Genomic DNA, 15,262 nt, shown 5'->3' with positions numbered 1-15,262 from the left:
ACCCACACATACTCGAGCATTGATAATTTATGTTCAAACATATTTACTTTCTCCAATTTTCAACAGTGTGTCCATCATGTGAACATGGTTTCCTTTCCTCACAGATGTATGCACCCACCCCACCAATTACCACACACAATCTATATCCCCAAGCCCCAGAAACCAAAAAAACAAACAAACAAAGGGGAGAGAAAGTTATTCAGCTCATTTTTTCAGAGATGTACACTCACCCATGCCTGTACAAATGCACAAATGGGGGGGTTTGGGCGGGGGGGGGGAGAGAGAGAGAGAGAGAGAGAGAGAGAGAGAGATTCTCTGACATTACAAATGGAAGTTATTATTATTATTATTCTCGCCAAATTTTGAAAAATAAATTCAACATCCATCTGGCCTTATTCGTCCTGTTCTTTATCATTAAAGGTACCTCCCATCAACGCATCTGTCGCAGAAAACCTTCCGACTCTTCTCAGTTTATACAAGCCGTTAAATCCATCGTCTTTGCTCCTTGGAGGGTTTAGAGTCACCTAGAACTTGTAAACCATATCCTTTGAGTAGCCCGAATCCTTGAGAAGACCCGAAACCTGTAAATGAGAGGGACTCAGTTCTCTCTCTCTCTCTCTCTCTCTCTCTCTCTCTCTGGATCATGCACACCATTTGGTAATTCCAGTCTTCGTTCTAGTTATTTGTATTACCATTATTAGGGGGGTGTGAGACACCTCTAGTTCCCCTACTTAGGGTGGTTTTTTTGGTAGGATGTAGCTCATACTTGGTTCCATATGCCTTTCTTTGGCCTTCATGGCAAAACTGTTTGAAAAGTTATTGAAGAAAAGTGGGCGGAATTGTCAAATGTTAGAGCCCCCTCTCAAGCTTGTTTTAGACTGAAATATTCCACAATGGATCCATACATAACGCTTACAGCTATAAAAAAGGGAGCTAAAGGCAAAGACAAATCAGTGTGGTGTTGCTTTGTAGACTTCAAGAAAGATTGAGATATGGTACCAAGGCAAGAAAGAATGCATTAACTTCAAGTCCCTCTAGAACTAAGGGCTGCTACAGTCAGGTCCTAGCTGAGCTTACACATCTTGTCAAAAACTCCACCCCTAAAGCCTCTTTTTTCAGTGACGTAGGAGTGAAACAAGGCTGCCCCCACACTCTTTGGAGTCTTCTTAGATGAACTAATAAGACAATAGGGCAGATATGGCAGTCAAATTGCAGGATATGTAGTTCTTTTTCTTATCTATGCAGATGATGTGGTCCTTTTTGCCAAGAATGCAGCTCACTTTCAAAGCACCTCAACGTTCCCTCGGATTTCTGCAAAAACACAGGTATGATTGACAAGACCAAGGGGACAATTATTGAGAAAAAAGATAAGTCTGATCGTATTTTGTTTGATGAAAGGTGATGAAATCTTACAAATATCTAGGACTGGATTTTGAGGATGATATCTATGTATAGAAAATGGAGGCCTAAAAGCCTTATTCAGCTTACAAAAACAAATGCAGGAGATCAAACATCTGGAATTGAAGTATGAGGAAATTCCTTTTTCACACTCCAATGTAGCCAATGGTATTGAATGGATTTCAAGTATGGGGTACAAATCTAGCAAAAGAGATGTGGAAAAGAATAGAGAGAATTCAGAAAAGGTTCTTAATACAAGAGTTACGGCTAAGTGCAAACTCCCTATCCCATGATTTTGGCAGAAACCGGAACGCTATCTCTTGAGGGAGAAGCAATATGTCTCTTGATCTCTTATATGGTCAAACCAAAACAAATGGACAGCAATAGAATCCCTTACAAAGTGATGGAAGCCACAAGAGAAAAAGAATGATTCAAAGAGGCACATAATTGGTTGGAAAGGTGGGATATCCCAAGCCGAAATTTACCTGAGAAGAGAGGGGCCATAAGGGACTTTGTGCAGCAGAAAGTGGTAGACACTTTGTGCAGCAGGAAGTGGTAGACACTTTGTGGAGAGGATATAAGGGGAAAGTGGTGTTTTACAAGACATAGATCAACCCCATGTTAACATACAACAATGAGCAGCAGTACCACAAGGGCAATATCTCCATGTACAAGAGAAAGGCTATTTGCAGATTTAGAGTCAGCTCCCATGACCTAGAGGTAGGGACATGTAGATGGATAGACACCCCTGGGCAATTATGTAAAATCTGTGAGGATAGTATGATTGATGAAACCGGCCTTCAATAAATTAAAGGGCAGTAGAACTAACAAATAACCAGCCAACACTGTTATAACAACAATTCAGCAAATATACAACTGGCAGATTGAGAGCTAAAGTTCCCCTACACCAAGATAACGACACAGATTGGCCCCAAACAACAATTCAGCAAATATACAACTGGCAGATTGAGAGCTATTTCTTTACTAAAATGGAGAGACCTGCAAATAGATACACATCCAGTTCAATCTCATTTGCATTCAGTGAATTTCCCGCTCTCAGTAGGCATAAGTGTCCCAAGCATTAACCTTGCTGGGGCCTGCTCTCACACCCCAATGGCAATAGCCATCCATCTCAGTGCAAACACCTGCATAAAACTCGGAGTTGTTGCTAGCAGCCCAAACAATGTCGCACAACTCCCCAGACTACCATAGGTGTCTACTGATTCACTGAAATACCCAAGCAATGGGTGAGAACATAGCTAGTCTGCCAGAACTGCAAGCATCCACTGTGGATCACCCTGCCAACTAAGCTTCCCCAAACATAGCTCACAACAAAGAACAAACTCTCAGTGGGCAACCAACCACCACTCTTTGGCAACAAGGGTATTACATAGCCCACTAGGCGTCCATAACCAATGCATGTTCTCTGTTGAGAATGGCTCCCACCAAACATGGCAAATAGGCATCCATTTCTATTCCAGATGGCTTACAGGATCGTTCCTAGCAACCAATACTTGGTCACACAATCCCTTGCAACGGCGTCAAGTGCCCTCTCAACCACCTACCCCCTCTGAGTAAGGTTAGAAGCATAAACATCCAGCTAGCATCCATGGAAGCTTGGACCAGGAGAAGGACTCCACACTGAGAGTTCCCCTGCTCAGTAAATGGATTAGAATGTCTGACCAGCCCTTCCAAAAATAGCACACCAATAGGCTGAGATTCCCTATGTGCCCATTTGATTTTTTAGAGTAGCTTACAGCTAGCTCTTTGTAACAAAGCAAGCTCCCAGAGCTATTTCACACATGTGAGCTGATCTATGTGACCAGCCTCTCCTTCAAAGCTCAACTGAGACATTAAAACAACCACTGCTGACTAGGCCGGTCTCCATGAGTGGACCCCCACCTGTGTCCTGTAGACCTTGCGCAACCAGGCCCTTTTTAGAGCAGCTAGTAGCCAATGGGCGTGACCCTGCAGGTAACCAGGACCTCTACCAGTGTTCTCGGGCACCAACTCGTGCTTGTACATGCCTTACTAGATGCTCAGACGAGACTCATTCAAAATCAGCTAGCTTGTTCCAGTCACCAGTCACAACACCAACCAAGCCAAAGCTCTTTAAGCACCCAGCAATTCTCCCACGTAAGAGCTCGTCATCAGCCAAGACCTCCTACACGCAGGTCATACGATGCCCAAGCGGCTCTCTGCCCGTAGTCCTTTAGCAGGAAAAGAAGCCCTTCATGGGCAGCCAAGCATTCACAACGTCAAGCTACGTCCTATGAAGCCTCCATACGTGCATATGCTTCAGCTCGCACCATAGCTCCTCTCATGTCGCCCGTTGGCCAGCAGCCTTTTTCCTTCGTGATTCTTCCTGGGAGCTTCCATGGGCAACCTTGCCAAATGCATCCCAAGCATGGGAAAATGCCACGTCGCATGCCCATGTTTTTACTTTGCCCCTTGGTCTTTAATTTGCCCCGAGACCCGATGTGGTCAACTCCAATGACCAACTTAAAGTTCATTTGCCCCTTGCCCCCTCTATGGGGTCCATTCTAATGCCCCAACCTTGGATCCTTTGGGCTTTTGGCCCACAATTTTTACCCCCAAGGCATTACTTGCTAGGGATTCTAGCACACCAAGCAACCCATGACCTTACTCCTTGTTCTCCCAACATGCAAAGCCATTGGTGCCATTTGTGCAAGCAAGCATGAATGTTGTAGTACCTTGCTACATTCATAGGTATGATGTCGCGCTAGCCCCCCCGCAACCCCCCCTGCTGTCGCGCCAAACCCCCCCTGCTATCGCGCCACCCCTTCCTGTTGTTGCACCTCCTCTGCTGTCCACCATCCTCTGCTGCCCGTCCCTGCTGTCACGCCATCTCCCCTGTGGGCGGGACTCTAGGCCTGCCACAGGCCTCTAGGCCTGGCCATACAGCAGCTGAGCTGCTGCCTTAAGCCAAGAGCAGCTGCGCCAGCTGTCCCAGCAGTGGCGAGCAGCTGCGCCTGCTGCTCAGCTGCCCTCAAGCTTGCTGCTAGCCTTGGGCTAGTGCTGGGTATCCCCGCAGCCCATTGGCCCTACTCGAGGCTCCAACAGGCCCTCACGGCCTAGCTCCATAGCTCCGCATCAGCTACAGGCGACCTGCAACACACCAAGATCAAGAAAGGCCCGCAATCAAGGGGAAAAGGGGAGGGATCCTGTGCAAGAATGTAAGATCGCTATTTCTCTACAAGGGTTTTTCTTCAAATCTACTTTGCACTATGCCTACACGAGGGTGTGTGGAGGACATTTGGGGGCATGCCTCAACAAAATATGTCTCATGCTAATTGAAAAAATAGACAGCCTAGAGGCCACAAATGTGGCCTTATTGGCTGAAAAATCCCATGTTGACAGGACTCTTGCTGAGTTTAAAGAGCAGGGAGGGAAAATACAAGAAGAATGGAGGAAAGAAAAGGCCAAGAAAGAGGATTGGGAACAAGAAAAAACAGAATGGATTAATGAGAAGGTAAAGCTCCAAGAAAGATGCATTCACTGGGTGTTGAATTACAGCAAATGAAGGATATGCAAATGCCTTCAGAGGGGAGTTGTAAAGCCATGGAAATACTCAGACAGAGAATGCAGCTCTCAAAAAAGAGATGGCGGCCATGCAGGCCACGATGATTGGGAAACATGCTGAGATCACACAACAACTCAATAAAGGGAAAAGAAATGCTTGAATGGACAGCAGTGGTTAAAAAGGAATCAGTTGCACCCAAGAAGGAGTTTATCTCTGAGACTCTAGAGGAAGAGAAAAGGAGATCCAGCAAGGTCTTGAATGTGCTTGTAAGGGGCTTGACGGTGGGAGATACCCCAATGGCAGATGCCCAAGTTTTGTTCACTAAAATGGGGGCTAATCTCACATGCGAGACAGCCTGGAGAGTAGATAAAGCTGAAACACCGATGAGACCCTTAATACTGAAATTCTGGTCCACCATTATGAGCATGAGAGTAGCATTGAAAGGGACCAGAATATATTTGGATGATGATCTAACCCTCCTACAGCAGGAGCACAAAAGGGAGGGAATGGTACGGGTAATGGCAACAAGGGAGGTAGGAAAATGGGCTGTATATAGAGATGGTAAAGTCATTATCCGCAAGAGACCAGCCAGGGAAGAGAAGGAAGATGGGGAATTATGACGGTGTCGGACCAATGGGATGAATGCACATAATGAACTCAAGATGGCAGTGTGGAACTGCAATGGCACACTCTGGTCTGACCCAGGAGGATTCTCGGAGACATACACTGGGAGAGACATGATCTTTTACACAGAGACACATGAGAGTCCAGAGAGAGGACTGCCCACTGTGGCAGGATATACATCGGAGTCAGCCCACCGGAAGCAAATAAGGGGAGACAGTGGAGTGCGTGGCTCCAGAGAAATGGCCATCCTCTTCAGATCACATTTGAGACCCCTCATTTCAGTGGTTCAGAGAGAGGAACACGCGCGACATATGTGGATCCGTGTCCAGATACCTGATGCCCGACCAACCTACATGGCAGTGTGCTACTTTCCCCCAAATACATCACCTTATGCATACGCAATCACTATGAAGAGACACGGCCCATATGAGACGATACATGATGATCTCATTGAGTTCTCCAGACTAGGAGACAGCCTCCTTCTTGGTGACTTCAATGCACACACAGGTGACAGGCAAGTGGGCCTACTTGACTTCACATTATACTCTCTCATAGTACCAGAACTAGAGACTGCAGAGCTTGGGACAGTGAGACACTAAGCGGATGCACCACACGTGACGGGATACGGCCGGCATCTACTTTGACCTGGGGGCTATCCATGACCTAATCATATATAATGGCCTACAGAGATGGCTATTATCTGGTGGGTTCACTTGTTTCCTGCATGGCGGAGGTACTAGTATAGTGGATTACCTACTCGATCCCCTATCCTTCACCTCACGGATACACGACTTCGTTGTGCCTCCTGCCCCGCTAGGTGCTGACCACTCATACCTATCCTTCAGTATCTCCACCACTACGCCAATCACATGGAGAGCCCCCCCACTCCCACTTGTGTACGGGTCCACTTTGACCAGACCCTTGACCCCGTTTACGTGAGCCATTTGGCACAGGAGCTCCCAGGTTTACTACTTGGGGACGACGTAGACCTCACCCATGCATCAGACACCCTTGCCACAGTGGTCACGCACGCAACTATCAAATCTTTCCCTACGACTCGGCCTGGGTGCGTTTCAGTGGGAAAGATGCCTCAGAACCCTTGGTATGATGATGAGTGCAGAGAGATGAGAGCTCACCTCACGTGAGCAAGCCCTTGGCCACTTGACACCACCTGAGGCACAGAGGATCTCACGACGGTTGACACGCCACAAGCGGCGGGCTTTCCTCACCCATAGGATGGACGAGGTGATTAGTTCGTTCAAAGGAGGGGATCCTACTATCGGATGGGGGCTCCTATCGGAGAGGAAGCCGCCTATCTCCATCACAGGCCCAGGTGTTTGGTACACATACGCACGCTCTCTCTATGATGTTCCAATGGAGGCACCACCTGATATGTCCATTATGCCCAGACCCGCCACTTGTCACTTGTTCACTGCACAGAATGTGCGGGCGGCACTCCGTCGGCTACATAACCGGAGAGCACAGGATCATGAGGGGCTACGGACGAAGCATTTCACACATGGGCACAAGGTTTTGGCCCCGATCCTAGCACAGATCTTCAACCATGCCATATGCCACGGCTTTCCACCCTCTTGGAGTGCTACCACCATCGTCCCAATACACAAGGCAAGTGACCCCATGGACACTGGGAACTACCGCACTCTTATGATTGGCCACACTCTAGCCAAGATCTATGGATCTGTACTAGAGAGAGAGATCAACAGTCACATAGAGGCACATGGGCAATGTGCTCTAGGGCAGGCAGGATTTCGGAGACAGCATTCCACCCTAGACCACATCTTCACATTGAGGGCTATCATTGAGGAGGCAAGGTCGAGGCGTCAAAAAGTCTATGCCTGCTTTGTAGACTTTCGGAAGGCTTTCGATACTGTCCCACGATCTCGCATGATTAGGAGACTCCAAGAGATGCAGATCCCAGAGGTTCTGATTCGGGGGGTGATGAGCCTATATGAGTCCTTCAGGGGACGTGTTTGTACCCCAGGAGGCCTATCAAGCTGGGTGGAGAGCACGATTGGGGTGAAAAAGGGATGCCCCCTCTCACCAACTCTCTTCGGCCTCTACATTGATGAGATCGCATCCTTCATAGACCGCCGTCTGGGAGGCGAGCCTTCATAGACCGCCGTCTGGGAGGCGAGGGGTCACCGCTGGCTGATTTGTTGGTACCGATACTACTGTATGCGGATGACATAGTCCTCCTGTCGTCCTCAATAGAGGGATTACAGAGACATCTGGAGGCCCTCGAGGAGTTCTGCACAGAGAGAGATCTGACACTTAACCTTAGGAAGACCAAGGTTATGATCTTCAACACCTCATACAGAGTGCTCCATCGACATATCTTCACTTACCAAGGTCAACCAGTAGAGATTGTGCAGTCCTACACATACTTGGGTGCAGTTTTCACTTGGGCCAGTTTTCACGATGATCCATGCAGCTCGAGCACGCCTCACGGAGGATATGGTGCTTTGGCCCGGCTAGAGCGACAGTATTTCCAAGCACACGTCCAGGATCCACTGCCGAAGTACTGGCTTTTCGACACCCTAGTGAGACCAACTGCCATGTATGCAGCACCATTCTGGGGGTGTGATATTGCAGCAGCAGAGTGGAAGAGATTTGAGCGGCTACATATAATCATGAGATCCAGGATGATTCGTAGTAAGCCCTCAGTCCCCCATCAGATAGTACAAGCAGTGTTTACTATGACCCCTCTTCAAATCGATGCCACCTTTCATACAGTGACCTTCCTCCATAGAGTCTGGGACCTACCCCGTGAGAGGCTACCGAGACTGGCATTGGAATCCTCTATCCGACTGGCAGAGAATGGGTTTGATACAACATGGTATGCATGCGTCTCTACTTGGTTCGAGTCATGGCATTCAGATGGACAGGCTCCCCCCTTTTCAGTACAGCGTGGATGCACCCCCCGAGCTGATTCCACGAGATGAGATTAACCGCATCATACAGTTAGACCTCCTCATCCAAGGGTTAGGTTCAGCAAGGGGTTCTACAGAAATAGCCAATATGGAATGGCCTACCGTCTCCTCCAAATCCCCCTCAACTCCATCAGCCTCAACTATCAAGACTCGGTACTCTACAGTTGCAGCCATGACACCCTCTCCGTATGCACGCAATTACCAACAAGAAGGGTCCAAACGGCCCATCATTGGGCAACATGAACAGATTTATTAGCAGCAAGCAGTCAGAGAGTTAAGGCTTGAGTTGGCATAAGTAAAAACCCGACTTCAAGTTCTAGAGGGACCTGGCAAGCAGGCAGTAATTGCTAAGGTTGTGACCTCATGTAAGAATTCTCCTCCTACTCCTCAACTAGTCTCTATAGTCAAAGATATGGTTCATATCTGAAGTACAATCAATCAAGAAAGAAGTGATTGAGGAGTTCGACACAAAGGAAAACCAGGCCGATGTCCAAGAAGAGATCAAAGAACACAAAGCCAAACATGATAATGCATTGAAGATTAGAGTTAGGGGCTCCCTGAAGGATGGTTCAAAGATGATGACTCTTTCAGTGAGACTTTAGCACATGTATGTCAAAGTAGCCATGCCTAATATTGAATGGAAGGTTGATGATGATAATGGTGATGATGTGAAGATGAGGATGATGAAGGAGCAACTATTATCCAGCACTCTGGAGGACATGCTATCCTTACACTTAAGTCGTGAGATTTACGAATCATTCTTACAAGTTGAAAGGGACTAAGATATGGATAGCTGAGGAACTTACACGAGCTCAATTGAAGAACAAGGCAACGGAATTAGCTAAAGTCAAGGCTGCTAGGAAGGATGGAAAATGGGCAGTTTACCATGAAGGCATAGCACTAATCAAAGAGTTTAAATCCAAACCAAAAGACTCTCAGTCTTAAACTAATGTTTGGCGGATTACTATTCAGACTATTATGTAGGTACTCTAAATAAAGGGGTTGCTTTTACGGAGCTGCCATGTGACCTCCCTAAAGCAGATGTACTAGATGGTTTTTTTGCTGTCCCATAGACTTATTGGTCTCCCATGGACATCAATAGACTCTCTCTCTCTCTCTCTCTCTCTCTCTCTCTCTCTCTCTCTCTCTCCCGATAGACACAGATACGTGAGCTCTTTGCATCACATCAGAGGGCCATCAAGGAGCCATGTTATATGGAGCCTACACATGTACTTGGAGCTCTAGCTCTGATTGATTTTTTTACTTGCATTCTTAGCACTTAGTACTCAGCAAGGGCCTTAGTGTGCCCTTTTCTTTCAGCCCACAGTGGCTTGTATGGGTTACATATATTTTGTACTTTGTCTCATAGACCCGCGAGGTCTCCCGAAGACGTTAATACACCTTCTTTCTTTCTTTCTCTCTCTCTCTCTCTCTCTGGTCTCCCATGGACATCAATAGACTCTCTCTCTCTCTCTCTCTCTCTCTCTCTCTCTCTCTCTCTCTCTACCCCCTCCCCCGAGAGCCCGACTCATCAGACACCTGCAAGAGTTGAGTTATGAAAAAGAGATCACTTGGGCAATCATGGTGCATTATAAAGGGTCTCAGGAAGGGTTAGAACACACTTGGAAGCACTTCATACTTTCTGCGAGACACACAATTTGAAGGTCAACCTTCATAAAACCAAGGTCATAATCTTCAACACCCCCCGAGCAGCCATGTAAAGACAACACAGTGGTTGCATCTATACATACTTGGGGGTTCTCTTCTCCGACTAGATCTTTATGCCCGACTGAGCAGGAGATATGCTGCATTTGATGGACATGAGCGATAGTGCTTCCACTCACTTCCAAGATCCCCAGACCAAGATTCTTCTCTTTGACTCTTTGGTCCACCCAACAGATATGTATGGCAGTGCTTGCTAGGGGCCAAACCTATCAGAGACAGATTGGGCCCAAGTTGAGAGGCTTCACGTCCTAATGCTTTCATGGATGATTGCGAGAAGCCTTCAATCCGACATCAGATAGTCCTGGCTGAGTTTGGAGCATCCCCGCTACAGTTTGATGCAGCGTTCCACGTTATCACATATTTCTACCACATCAGGGATTATGGCTTTTGCACTACAGGACGGTGCACGCCACCGTGGTTGACCCTATCCTCATCCATGACACTGGCAGCCAAAGGCTGACCAGAGGTGCTAGTATGCACGTACACGCAAGTGATTTGAGAGTGTAGGGCTCCACATCAACAGATTACCCCCTTCCAAGACAATAGTGAGGGCCCCTACGTCCCGCTCACATATCATGAGGTGAACCACATCATCCAATAGGATCTCTTAAAGTTACACACATTCACAGCCTGGTTGGCACCTGGTGAGCTCCTTGTGAAGCTTAATTTTTACATAGATCATTACTTGCGGATTTCAGCACAGAGCTTCATTGATCCACCAGGATACACACAGATCCACCTCCCTCACTCCTTGAGGCTATCTATTAGGAAGTTCCGCGTCTCGTTACACCGACTTTGTATTGAGAGTGGACAGGCAAGGGCATTCCTAGAGAGGGTCGCATTTGCACCCTATGTGATCATCAGGAGATTGAGTCGGAGGACCATTTTGTGAGAAGTGCAGCGGAAATGAACAGAAACAGAGAGAGAAAGAAAGAAAGAGAGTCTATTAATGTCTATGGGAGACCAACAGGTCTATGGGACAGCAAAAATAGTACATCTGCTTTAGGGAGAGCACATGGCAGCTCCCAAGAGTGCAAAAGCAACCCACGGTAAACTGCCCATTTTCCATCCTTCCTAGCAGCCCTAACTTTAGCTAATTCCGTTGCCCTATTCTTCAATTGAGCTCGTGTAAGTTCCTCAGCGATCCATATCTTAGTCCCTTTGACCTTGTAATATTGTCGAAGAAGCTTGATCCGTAAATCTCGTGACTTAAGTGTAAGGATAGCACGTCCTCTAGAGTGCCGGATATTAGTTGCTCCGTCATCATCATCATCATCATCATCAACCTTCCATTCAATATTAGGCATGGCTGCTGTGTGTGTGTGTGAGAGAGAGAGAGAGAGAGAGAGAGAGAGAGAGAGAGAGAGAGATTAACGTCCATGGGAGGCCTCACGGGCCTATGGGACAAAGTACACAAAAAGCGAACTCATACAAGCCTTAGTGGGCTGAAGCAAAGGGTACGCTAGGACCATTGCTGAGTACTAATCTATGCTAACAAAATCATAATCATAGAAAAAGTCAACTACAACTGCATAGCGGGCCAGATCAATCAATCTATCCAAGCGCTGGGACGAAACCGAAGCCTAGTGCAGTGATGGCTCTCTGATGGGTTGCAAAGATGTCTCGTATCTCTGTCTGTCGAGCTGTCTCACGCTGCAGTGGGGAGGCCCTATATCAAGGCTGAGCTGTTGCTCCAAAAGAGCCGACCTGAGGGCCAGCAGTAGCAAGATCAGGATGCATAGCCAAAACCCACTCAAAGCATGATCATTGTGTTTTTCCAGCAAGACAAAACCCACTCAAAGCATGATCATTGTGTCTGTCGAGCTGTCTCACGCTGCAGTGGGGAGGCCCTATATCAAGGCTGAGCCGTTGCTCCAAACAAGCTGACCTGAGGGCCAGCAGTAGCAAGATCAGGATGCATAGCCAAAACCCACTCAAAGCATGATCATTGTGTTTTTCCAGCAAGACAGCATTGACCAGTAAGGCTCAAGGAGACGACGGGATCCCAGGATCGGAGCAAGAGACATGTTAGACTCGCCAGCGGATTGAGGCACGGATCAGACAAGGGAACCTTGCCTCCACGCTCACCAGATCCCAGGCTCAACAAACATGAGTGACAGTGGAACTTGTTTGTCTCACGGGGCCATAGCTAGAGACCACAGCGGACCACACAGGCCAATAGCCATCAGCACTCCATCACAGGTTTCATGCAGCCACAATAGTTCACACATCCCCGATCCCTTCTTGAGTTCTCCGCTAGCTTCCAGAGGATCACCATAGTGCCACCAGTCCTCCATCCTTGCCATGAGCTCAGAGATCTCTCTCTATGTACTATCATTATGATTATGGGTTTGTTTGTTCTCGTCATGAGTGTTGATGCCCACTTAGAGGCTCCAACCCCTAGCTCATTGTATAAGGTTCCTTTTAGTCTCATAGATCCTTAGGTCTTTCAAAGACTTTTAATAAACTCTCTCTCTCTCTCTCTCTCTCTCTCTCTCTCTCTCATACGACGCCTACATGATATGATTGATTGATATGATATGATATGATCATGATTATGATTATGATTCTGTTAGCATAGATTAGTACTCAGCAAGGGTCCTAGTGTACCCTTTGCTTCAGCCCACTGAGGCTTGTATGAGTTCGCTTTTCTGTGCACTTTGTCCCATAGGCCCGCGAGGTCTCCCGTGGACGTTAATATATCTCTCTCACACACACACAAGGTGTATCAGGCAAGGAAAGCACAAAAGTGGCTGTCTATTTAGATGGAAGGGTCCCCATCAAACAAATGGGAATCCTATTTATATGTATGCCATATTGATAAATTAGAAAATCTTAATCATTCGTAGCTAGATTCTCACGACTCTATCGCCTTTGCAAGGCATCACGATGACAAATTTCTCTACTAACTGCAGCCATATTACTAGAAATCTCATCAGAAACAGCTCTCGAAATACCCACAGGAAATTATTACAACGGCAAACAAGACACAAGGTGGATCGTACCTCAACATCTAAGGCATCTTTTTCTTCACAAAAACTCACTCTAATGCCTATGATGTCCAGTCCTAAGTGTAGACAAATAGATCAGAAGAATGAATATTTGGTGACCCCACGTTCTTTACTAGAGCGGATCCAAGGGTTTGGAGGTTAAAAAGGAGATGACTTCCTGTTTTCTTCCTAATGACCTATCGACAAAGTAGTGATGTACTCATGATATTGAATTCCATGCAAGATAGTATCTTTTCAATTGAAACTTTACTTTTAAGCCATACACGTGTTTTCCATTCAAGACACATGATGGCTTTGATGTGTTTGCTCGTCAACTGTAAGGTTCTTTAAGTAGCAATAAAAGAGCTCACTATTTTCCAGTAATCACATCCCGCAAAGACATTTTGATTGCTTACATAGAGATTTCTTTCCATCGCAAAAACAATAAAGAACAAAATCTTCATAGAGTACCTCTCCTTGTGACTTGTCAGGTGCCTTGTCACCAGATATATGTTTCATCATACCAGGTGGTCCACAAACCTGATAAACATCACAAAGATCAGTCAGGAGGAGCCAAAGATTCATTCCTGCTTAGCATACATGTGATATCTCCACATACTATCATTCCAATCAGCTCAATGCATATACTTTAATTGAAAAACATGGGACACTGTACCCACTTTGCAAGCCTATGGCAGATCCAAGTGATAGGCTAACAAACCTCTGCTCATCACAACCATCAAGATCCTTCACTCACTCATGTAATTCATAGGAAATTGGAAATTGGAAAAATTACATTACATAGTAAATCGTCTAACAACGGAGCATACTGAACGTCAATCTATAAACCCATATCTGACCACATTGTCCTACTATGCGGCACACTTATAATGGACAAACTCAATCTCAATTCATTGGCCAGTTTAGAATCTACTTTAACCAAAATGAGATAACTCTAGGAAACCAAGAAAATAATGACAAGCTATCAATGTGTTGTGCCTTGCGCTGTATCTATGAAACAATGGATTTGGATTCGAAGCCTTGGAATCATTGCTGGATAACAGTACAACAGAACATTGGGCTGGTTGATGAGCGTAGGATTGCTAGCATTGCTAAGTTGACGTGGGTGAGAAAACTGGACTTGAATGTGTTTCATGTGTTTTTTCAAAGCAAGCACATTTGGTAAGATCTTGCTGAATGAGGTTGAGACTCCTTTTTCAGTGGAACACGTTGCAGATGTTTTCATCTATAGTAAGGGCTGGGATACTAGTGAAGCATGCTCCTCTTTCTGAGGAGAAGAAGATGAACCCTTGAGCTCTTGTATTCACCAGCCTCATCTCTCTCTCTCTCTCTCTCTCTCTCTCTCTCTCTCAAGCCCTTAGACACCTGACCTCATCTAAGGCGCATCGCATCTCATGTCGGATGACACGACGTAAGAAGTGGACTTTTCTCACTCGCAAGATTGACGAGGTGGTCGGATCCTTTCGAGGGGGAGACCCAACTATCAGCTGGGGACTCCTATCAGAGGGGAAACGGCCCATTCCCATCATGGACCCAGAGTTTTGGCACAAATATGCATGCTCCTTATACGACATCCCAGGTCAGATGCCACCAGATATGTCCTCTATGCCCAAACCCACTACTTGTTCACTTGTTCACTGCGCGGAACCTAAGGAATGCCCTTGTCCGTCTGCATAACCGGAGAGCACCAGACCATGACGGGCTACGTACAGAGCACTTCGCACATCGACAGGAGGTCTTGGCCCCGGTCCCGGTTCTAGCGCAGTTGTTCAACCATGCAGTATGCCACAGTTTCCCACCTACTTGGAGCACTACCACCTTTGTACCAATACATAAGGCGGGGGACCCCATGGATATAGGGAACTACCGCACTCTCATGATTGGCCACACTCTGGCTAAGATTTATGGATCGCTACTAGAGAGGGCGATCAATAGCCATACAGAGGACCATGGATAGCGGGCTCTTCAGCAGGCAGGCAGGCTTCCGGAGACTGCACTCCCCACAGGAC

At 46.8% G+C, this 15,262-nt stretch overlaps 1 protein-coding gene across 1 annotated transcript in view; it reads right to left on the bottom strand.

Moving 5' to 3' along the window:
• Positions 1–295: 295 nt before the first annotated feature.
• The window catches only part of LOC147885609 (FAD/NAD(P)-binding oxidoreductase), a 63,856-nt gene continuing 48,889 nt past the window's right edge, over positions 296–15,262 (bottom strand). The window contains exons 12-13 of the mRNA XM_087396441.1: positions 13,704–13,772; positions 296–581 (exon numbers count right to left, since the gene is read on the bottom strand). Coding sequence (XP_087252567.1) covers positions 525–581; positions 13,704–13,772 — 126 coding nt within the window. The 3' untranslated portion in view covers positions 296–524. The remainder of the gene's footprint in view (positions 582–13,703; positions 13,773–15,262) is intronic.

Source organism: Dipteris shenzhenensis, chromosome 25 (assembly GCF_047967505.1).
Source record: "Dipteris shenzhenensis isolate YYH24624 ecotype China chromosome 25, Dip_SZ_1.0, whole genome shotgun sequence".
NCBI lineage: Eukaryota > Viridiplantae > Streptophyta > Polypodiopsida > Gleicheniales > Dipteridaceae > Dipteris > Dipteris shenzhenensis.
The sequence above is the reverse complement of the archived record's forward strand: the minus strand, read 5'-3'. Positions and strand labels throughout refer to the sequence as shown.